This window comes from Sinocyclocheilus grahami, unplaced genomic scaffold (assembly GCF_001515645.1).
Source record: "Sinocyclocheilus grahami isolate Dianchi unplaced genomic scaffold, SAMN03320097.WGS_v1.1 scaffold2095.1, whole genome shotgun sequence".
Lineage (NCBI taxonomy): Eukaryota > Metazoa > Chordata > Actinopteri > Cypriniformes > Cyprinidae > Sinocyclocheilus > Sinocyclocheilus grahami.
In genome coordinates, this window is record NW_015507274.1 from 41,123 (window position 1) to 51,252 (window position 10,130).

At 37.2% G+C, this 10,130-nt stretch overlaps 1 protein-coding gene across 1 annotated transcript; it reads right to left on the reverse strand.

Moving 5' to 3' along the window:
• Positions 1-6,149: 6,149 nt before the first annotated feature.
• On the reverse strand, positions 6,150-8,530 carry LOC107574022 (uncharacterized). The gene is made up of 6 exons (XM_016260493.1): positions 8,478-8,530; positions 8,164-8,348; positions 7,542-7,696; positions 6,862-7,325; positions 6,540-6,745; positions 6,150-6,437 (listed from the first exon to the last, which is right to left on the reverse strand). Exons 1-6 carry the CDS (start codon positions 8,491-8,493, stop codon positions 6,222-6,224), a joined length of 1,242 nt encoding a protein of 413 aa, XP_016115979.1. The 5' UTR covers positions 8,494-8,530; the 3' UTR covers positions 6,150-6,221.
• Between the last annotated feature and the right edge of the window lie 1,600 nt (positions 8,531-10,130).

A 10,130-nucleotide genomic window follows, 5' to 3' on the forward strand; every position in this document is an offset into this window, starting at 1 on the left:
AGATGCTGTGGTCTTAACAGGGGCAGGTGATGAACGCTGCACAGGAGAAGACCAAAGACAAAAATTCACCACAGAAGTAAACAAAAAGTAAATATAATTGTTTGCTTAATTCAAAGTGCATTGGTTTAGTTTAAGGGTAAGACAAATACATTTGGAACAAGAAATGTTTAAAACACAAAAGGGAAGAGAAAATAATGCAGAATAATCTTTTGTAAAACTGATAATAATTTTAAATCTTTTAGTTACCAAACAACTATACAAAGCTTTTGCAAAAAATTATTGAAAAGCTTGAACAGTTCTATGTCCAGAACATACAGAAAGACAGTCAAATAACAATATGACAACAGATTTGAAAATTGAGAGTACCTTGTCTCCCCAAGGCCAATCTTGAGTCTCCATAACTGTAAGTAATTTCTTCTCCTGGTTTAATGTTTCGGACAGCAAAAAGACAAAGATGTGGTTGCTGGTTCACTGCAATTACTCTTATTTTGCAGGTAGGATTTTTGTGCTCGTCATTGACCAGCCTTCCCAAGGATCCATCTTCCTTAGATGCATCCATGCTATAAATACATCAAATTACCACCAAGCATAAGTGACTGACAACACTTGTACAGTACTTGTTTTTCTTTAATACCTGTATAACCGAAGAGTAGTATAACCGAAGATGTTTAGTGAAAAACAAACTAAATTATCGGTTACACTTTATTTCGATAGTCCACTTTAGACATTCTATTAACTATAAGTAACTTTGTAACTACATGTCAACTACATGTCAACTAATTCTCATTACTTTGCAACTACATGTCTACTAACTCTCAGAGTAGACTGTTAGGGTAGGTTTAGGGTTAGTAGAACAAGTTGACAAAGAAAGTGTTAGAAGATATTAAGCAGACAGTCTACTAATACTCTACTAACTGCTAGTTGACATGCAGTTGCAAAGTTACTTACTGTTAATAGAATGTCTAAAGTGGACTATCGAAATAAAGTGTTACCAAATTATCCATTCCATTATAAAATATCCAATTCATTATTTTTGAAATCCTGACCTGTGCCTATTCTTAACTTGTTTGCGCTTCTTCTAAACAATGCCGTTCAGGAAGCTTGCCTTCCAACTTTATTCATTTAGATTTATTGGCATAAGCACTAAAACATGATAACACAAAGATCAAAGCTTTCATTTAATAATGGATTCTATTTTAGTTTGTTAAGGGCTGCAACTAACGATTGTTTTCATAATCGATTAATCGAACAATTATTATTATTTTCATTTTTGATTAATCAGAATCGATTAATCAGATCGATTAATCAGATCGGATAAAAAACCTTTTTAAATACCTTTATTGTTTATTTCAAATTAAATTCACACATTGGGTCTTGCAAATATAAACTTCAAAAAACTAAAACTTTACATTACCACAACGTTTTTTCTAGATTTTAAGCAGAATTTTTTTTTTATAACAAAACAAAACCACAAACTGTGTTTCTTAAACAGGCTGAACTATGCCTACATAGACTTCTAAGTTCCTGTACTTTAGTCTGCAGACTCTCCTAGAGTTGTGTGTTGTGAGGGTTTAACGAACGCATCACGCTGCCACGCTCTCCTGCACTGAATCAACCATCAGAGCAAATAAAGCGCCATGGCTTTTAATCTGTCTATAACGCACAATACACGGTCCAGAAAGAACCCGAAAACAATGCGGATAAAACTAAGTTATATAATCAAAAGTAGAATAAGCTTCTTGAAGAGCTTTTACTTACTAATGTATTTAAAACAACACGCTCTGCCTATGTTGTATGTGCTGCTGTGTGCACGACGCCACGCGTTTACAAGTTTACAAGTTACAATCTTCATTCTGGAATTTAATGTGAAATGTTCCCATGCCTTGGAGAATTTGGTTCGCACTTATTTCTGCTGTGCTTGTACTTTTCGCCATTCTTCCAATGTATTTCTGTTTTCCCCAAAATGCTGTGCTCAAACGTCACGTGCGCAGAACGACTGATCGATAATGAGATTCGTTGACAACGATTTTCGTTATAGATAATTATTGACTTTATCGATTAGTTGCTTCCGCCCATACCAAACCAACTAATATGCTGTCAAAACACTGTAAATATATATCCTACTGTTCATTTTGTTATCATTATTTCAATCTGTATTGTACGGTGGCCCAGTAGTGCACAACACAACGCAATTAAAAAAGGAAATATAAGCTCACAACACGACGACATTAAGCTCACAACACGACGACATTAAGCCACAACACAACCAGATTAAGCTCACAACACGACGACATTAAGCTCACAACACAATGGAAATGCTCCCGACCACTAGGGGGCAGTGTTGACAGTTAAACACCGATATTTCCTCGAGACGCCACAAGAAATTCTCAATGTAAGCGATTGATCTTAATGTGTGTAATCGATTTGTAAATGAACAACGTGTTTTTACTGAATGTTTTGATATCCTGGTCATTTTAATGTATCGATTCATGAACCTTTTATGCCCCCTGAGATTTCACCGAAAATACGTAGGCTGCATGCCATGTATAGAGTCCATTTCCCGTTTCTGTAGACCAACTGCCCCCTAGTGGTCGGGAGCATTTCCGTTGTGTGGTGGCTTAATGTGGTTGTGTTGTGAGCTTAATGTCGTTGTGTTGTTGTTGTGAGCTTAATGTGGTCGTGTTGTGAGCTTAATGTGGTCGTGTTGTGAGCTTAATGTGGTCGTGTTGTGAGCTTAATGTCCTTGTGTTGTGGCTTAATGTGGTTGTGTTGTGAGCTTAATGCTCACAACAGCCTTTGTGCACAGCCGGCCAGTGTTGCCAATTTAGCAATTTTGTTGCTAGATTTAGCAACTTTTCAAACTACCCTAGCAACTTTTTTTTTTCAAAAAGCACCTAGCAACAAATTTAGCTATTTTTAAAAAGTTTTTGGCAACTTTTGCAAAGTGACTCAAATGATAAAAAAGGCATATATTTTCATCTAAATTACACAAAAAGAGGAAACCATTGAACAGCTAGCCAGCCAAAGCAGCACATCAACCTGGAGAGAGCTGGAGAAAGATGCCTAATCTTGTTGTGTATTCTACGTAAAAACGCTGTTTTGTGTCATGGTTATGCAATGACGTCATCACGCAATGACATCACAATGGCATTTAGCAACTTTTAGCAACAAACGGATCTGCCTTTAGCAACTTCCCCTGAAAATTAGTTGGCAACACTGTAGCCGGCATTGTAGTCTACTCTTCCAGGATCAGGAAACATTCCTCCATAAAATGTGCTGCACACATCTGAATATTTGGGTTGAAGTGTTCTGGAACAGTGTTGTAAATACAACTTAACCACTGATTTCTAGTCGTGTCCTCTTTTGGACCAAAGTAGTTTCGCTTTCACAAAGAAGCACACAGCGTCTTCACGACATGGCGGCAGCAGCAACAATACTACAGCGAGAATAAAAGTTACGCCTTCTTTCTTTGCATGAACATTTGGGTGGCGTTATGCAAATCTTCCCACATAGTGAGGTAGATATGTGGGGGCGTGTTAGAACGAGCCATTTTAGGTAGGCGTGGCTGACTCAACTTTTATAAAGAATATCTCTTTGGATTTGAGACTTTAGTCTTTGCAACTTTACAGATCTTCTTTATGCACCAAGAGCTTGTAACACTTAATATTCTTATGTTCTAAGAATAAATAACAATAATAATGATAAACAAATAAATCACGACTTATATGATTGTGTTATTTAATCAGTGCCCTTCCCCCTGAGTGTTTGCTTATGACGACAGATCATAACAGCTCATAAACTCATAACAGCTCATAATGTCATAATACGCAGAGAAAATGACCAGATCGATTTTATTCAAACCTTACACAAACCATTCAAACAAATCAAAACACTAAAAAGGCAAGCGATTTTGGATGCTTTTACATCTTTTTGTGGCTTATGTTTTTTAAACACATATTAAAAATCAACAAATGTAAACATGCCCATCTGCTTTTGTGAAGAAATGTGCATTCAAAGCCTAATGTCCGTCTCCCTCGTATCAAACTGCTCATACACCATTAGTAATCTACTGTATTCGTCTTCATGCAGACCCAGAGCTGCGCAGACAGATTGGTTTAGGTCGGACTTTAAAATAACGCGTGAACAGACCGCTTTGTATGCATTCAATCCGCTCTCGCGGTCTGTGACGTCATAAACCAGCTGGTCTGCGCAGGGCTAACTCCTGCTGCTCGCGTGAGGTTACACAGTTACACAGAGACTGAAGCGGGAGCAAAACTGCGAGTTTAAGATTCAAAGTTGGAAAACACTTCATGAGAGAACCTGGTACTTAATGTAGGTTAGTCAGTTTTTATGTAAAAACTAAATACTGGAAACTTGTTTTAAATTACTGTATTATCTGTTTATTCTTTCATGTGCAATTTCCGCCGTCTTTACTGATGACGTGATTGACTTCGTGATTGGTCAAATTTATAAATGATTCAAAAGGTGCAATTCATACAATGGCCCATAGGAGCGACATGGGGTCCTAATTCTCCCTGGCCTCTGATTGGTCAGAATCCCCAAAGTGTGTATCTTTCAGGAAGTGCAGTTCCTCCTAGAGGGCATACACACTATAGTACACAAATCACTTAAAAGTGCATTTTTGGGACAAGTGAGATTTTAAGGCTAGACACTATTTTAGTGCATGTTAAAAGTGCTATTATATAGTCAAACAAATGAGGACATACAAAAAGTCCTAAATTGTCAAGGTGGTCCCCAGTTTACTGGTGTGTACTCTGGTGAATGTCCACAAAAGTGACATAAGTAGGTACACACACACACGTCTCTTTGCTGAGCCGTGGCGGTCTCGGTGAATCAGCAGCATCCACAACTGAACGGAACAAAAAATGTTGAACTTGAAAATTGTTTATGCACGAGTGCACTTCTTGAATGAAGGCGGATTGTATAAAATGGATTTAAAAAAACTTTTATTAATGAGCTGCAGTTTTATTATATCACGCACTGGCACAGATGCAGTATACGCCACTGGTCATCAATAAGGTGCAGATTTGGTCCTCAATTTTTGTTTCCAACACACTTTTTCACAGCGCGCATCACGCGCTCAAACTCATCAAAAGTCAACAAGTTCAACAAGCAACAACGACTTATCCAAGTGACTGCTGCAGAACGCACACGAGAGAGAGAGACGAGGCTGTCTCATAAGTGAGCGGGAATTTACCAAACGTGGCACTTGCAGGAGTTAACACTGTATGCAATACCCGCAACCTCACACCGTGTAGATAGGCAAGCATATACAGTATACAAATCATTTAGTAAGTAGAAATTCGAAATTTACCTTAACATATTAAGTTAGAGGAAGATGCGACTGAATTTATGCTTGAAGAATGCGCTTCCATTAGCCACGATAAACAGTTTGGCGGTTAAAGTTTTCTATGCACAATTTGATTTGACGAAAGTCACGAGACCTATTACTATCTATCCAATCACGTTGATGGATAAAAATAAAATTTAAATAAGCATGTGACGACCACAAACGGAGGAAAATAGCGGAGTAAAAGTACCGATAAATCACTTAAAATGTACAAAAGTAAAAGTACACAATTTTTAAACTACTCAAAAAAGTACAATTACTGACAAAAACTACTTAATTACTGTAACGTGAGTATTTGTAATTCGTTACTTCACACCCCTGAGTGTATGACTGACACAGACACCATTTTATTTATTTATTCATTTATAGTTTTTTTTTAAACAGACTATGAATCTGTCCAGTTGGAGGATATCAAACATGTTTTATGTTTTGAGCCAGTTTATTGTTTTGTGAATTTTTTCGTATTTAGTGCATGATGTCCAGTTTTTCTCTTTAACCATTTAGTTAGCAAGTGTATGATGCCAGATGTTTTAAATCTGTTCAGTATTTATTTTTTTTATCTGTTCAAAGTTGTGTGTATTCCAACCTTTACAGTAGTTTATTTTTGTTATATTCTAAAATGCATTGATAATATTCAGTTGGGGGGAAAAAATACACTATTTATGGTTTTGAAATCCAGAGCAATTTAATCACAGAGGGAACAGAGATATGGCATTAGAGAAATGAAAATTCTGAAAAAATTCTCACTTAAAGACTTATTAAAACAGCATCAGAAATACGAAACATATTATTCAGAGCTGTTAGCCTGAAACATTATAGATGTGTAAGTTGCTTGTACTGTATCAGCTTCTTAAGCTAGTACATTACTAATGGCAGCTCGAGCGCTGGGAGTGAAGGGATCAGGACTTATTTTGTTCAGCTGCACAATGACAGCATTATACTGTTCTTTCCATTCATCTTTTGACAGTGAAGACGGGCTGATCTCCAGGAACTTATACGCATTCTTACTCTGCAAGCTAAAGATGCCCCTAGCATACAGGCAGGATTCACCGAAGGCCTTCCAATGCTGAAAGATGTGAGGTGAAAATGAACCACACAGAAAATGCAATCAAGGTGAAATGAACTTCTGTAAACCTGTAACTGGACATTTAATCAGTGTGTAAGTTACCTGTTGTGCTGTAACAATAGCTTCCAGAAAGATGTCCTTCATTTCACTATCCTCGATGAAGGGTTCATTCGCAAAAGTCTCTTCTTTGAGAGCCTCCAGCATCACACTCACTGATTCCCAGAACTTCTGAATCTGAATCAGAATTTGTTGGATTCGGGTGAGGCAGGTTTGGACATCATTCAGATGGACAGGGTTGGGTATTGACTCTTTATAAACAATATAAAGCAGACATTAATTATGTTTATTAATTAGGCTTCTGACCGTTTAAATGTGAATCATGAAATTTGTCGAGCACAACTGGAGATCTTTTAAAGCATCTCACTTCTTTCTATTGTTTTGCGTGCCAGTTCCAGCTGGTTATCAGTCAACCTCACATGGATGCTCCACTCTAAGTTCTTCAGGTTTGACTTTTCATTGGAGAGTCGAGACAACTCATTGGAAACAGCCTGGATTTTTGCAGCCAGACCGGCGTCAATTTTAGCACCAAAAATCGCATTAACCAAGGCTCCAACAAATGGAACCAGGGCAGTGAGAAAGCCCAGACGATTACGTTTTCCAGAAGCTTGTCTGATATAATTCTGCAGTTCTTGGTTTTTCAGTGCAATCATTTCATCAATCCGTTTAATTTCTTCAGTGTTTTTCTTCAGTTTCTCTTCTTCTTTGAGCACCGCGCCCTTCAGTGCCTGTATGTCTTGTAATATTTTCTCGTCTGTTTCGACTGTCTCAGCCTTTACAAGAATCACATCACTGGTGCATGTAGCCACACTCTGGTTGTGTTTGTCATATCTGATGATGACAGATTTCAGATTATCGCCTTAAACACAGTAAATGTTATTGATAATGGATTGAGACATGGTGTTCTGTTTCTGTTTCATTGTATGTTGATATAAATCCAGATGACTTTTGGCAGTAGCCATATTAAAAGTAATCCAGAGATATTCAACAAATCGCACAAACATTACCATTTTTAGCAACATTTCAAAACATTTTCCATCATTTTACCTCTCCACCATCTGTTCCACTTTGTCAACAATTTCAGTGATCCATGCTCTTGCTTTTTCCAGGGACTTAATGGCCAAAATGGTTTTATCCTTTTCAACAGCAACCTTCAATGCAGGCAACAGCGTGGTAACCAGGTTTTTACTTGTGGCAGCACACTGAAAAATAGCACAAAAAAAAGTACGTTATTTATCCACAAGTTTCATACTTTAAAACAGGGGTGGCCAACTTCAGTCCTGGAGAGCCACAGTTCTGAAGAATTCAGCTCCAACCCTAATCAAACACACCTGAACAAGCTAATCAAAGTCTAATGGTTACTAGAAAGCTACAGGCAGGTGAGTTTTTATCAAGATTGGAGCAAAACTCTGCAGAACTGTGACTCTCCAGGACCGATGTCAGCTACCTCTGCTTTAAAACATAGGAAGTGTTCAAAACCAATTTAGTGGATCAGATACCAATATTTATTAAATGTTCTTCATATGGTTCACTGAAAGGTTCTTTGAGGAACCAAAAATTGTTCTTCTATGGCATTGCTGCAAATACTTCTTTTTGAAACACAAATATTTTTTTTGTGTATTGGATGTGGGTTGCAGTAATAGAAATGTCTGAAAAACTTTGGCTTTACCTTCAGCAGAAGAGCATCAGAGGACCCAAAGAGAAGCTGGGTTTGAACAGCACGTTCTCTAAGAACCCTCTCCAACTTGGGGAACTTAGCCAAACCCAGGTAAGAGAGATGGTAGAGCAAAGCCGTACGCTGAGCAGATGGAAGAAGCTCCGTAACAAAGTCGGCGCTACTTGCAATCACAAGCTCTGTAAAAATACAAATGTGACAGTTACTACAAGATGGTTTTGTGCAGTCTTGTGTCAGTTATTATCAATATTAAAATGTAAGGGGGTTAGATTTTATCAGTAAAAAAAACTTAAGAGATGATTACCCACCTTTGCTCTGTGACATTTTTGTCTGTGAAGGAATGTCCTCTAAGTGCCTGAAAAACAACAGCAAAACACTACGAGACAAGAATCATTAAAAAGAGGGATGAGAGAAGCCGGTAAAAGTTACCTGTAAGTTGAATCTCTGTGCAATGTAATTTACTGTATTAGCATGGGGGAATTTATACTCTATGGCACCTCCTTAAAATTGTTTGTCATGAAGATGCCTAAAAGTGATTGTCGAATAACAACTTTAGAACTGAAGTTGCACCGTTACCTTTGGGGATCCCTGTGGTTGGACTACAGGCTCAGACTTGTATTTTTATAATCCCTCTTCTAGTAACTATGTTATTCATACTGTACCAACCCTGCAAAATTTTGAAATCACACTTTGCATTTCCTTAAAGAGAGATTAATTGTTCTGTATCTTTATTGTTATTCACTCCATTACAAGTCACACATACAGTTGCGCTCAAAATTATTCAACCCCCAGAGATTGCAGTACTTTACAAATACACATTTTTTTCTGAATATCCAGGATTGTATAAAAAAAAATGCATCTACAACAGTTTACTGGCTTATTAAAAGTGATAATGTCAATATGTAGTGTAATATTTTTGAGTTATATTATTTTTAAAATAATACAGCTGTCATAATTATTCAACATTGCTGTTTTTTTAGTCACTTATTTTTATGGTAGGGAACAGAATTGTCCTAAAACACAATTAAGTCTTTAGAAACTAAAAATAAATAAACAGAATTAGCTTGGGCTGTTACACATACATACATTTAGCCCATGCATGTGCTGAAGTTGAGTAGCAAATATGGCACAGTCAACAGAGCTCTCACAAAAGCTATAGGATAGAAATATAGTAGTCAACATTTGAAGTGGATCAAAAAAGTTCAACGAAGTTGTAATAAGACAACAACGGGTATTGTTTTTGTTTGAAAGGTTTTGATCCACTTCAAATGTTGACTACTATAGTTTTATTATATTAGAACGTCTAAGGCTGCATGATTTTAAAGATATTAAAAGTTCATAGAGACACAGCTGGCAGCCTTATTTCTTAGTTTAAAATGTGTTGTACCAGAAAACCCTTGAGGGTGTTGAACAAAAAAGCACAATATCATAAAATGTTTGATCAGAGTAACTGAGGAAAACCTGCAATGTACAACCAAATACTTGCAAGATGACCTAACGAAAGGAGGAAAAACATTTCAATGCAGTGTATAAGAAGAACACTAGACAAGTATGGCCTTCATTTTGAGGCATTTTGCCGAATATCACTCTTGACCAAGAAGAACAAAAAGGCTGACTTGAACATGCTAAAATTCATTTGGATAGACCTGTGGAGTTCTGGAAGTATGATTTATGGCAGGGGAGCCCAACCCTGTTCTTGGAGATTTACCTTCCTGCAAAGTTCAGCTCCAACCCTGATCAAACACAACTGAACCAACTAATTAGGATCTAAGTGAGCACTTGATAAGGACCCATGGATCAACGGTATGTCTGGTGCAAAAAAAAAAAAAGGCAAATCTTATGAGCAGAAAAACACCATCTCCATAGTCACACATGGAGGTGGACCAGTCCTGTTATAAACTTTCTCCAATAGTGTACTTATGCTTTTGTTGAATTGTTTTCATAAAATTTTGTTCTCTGCA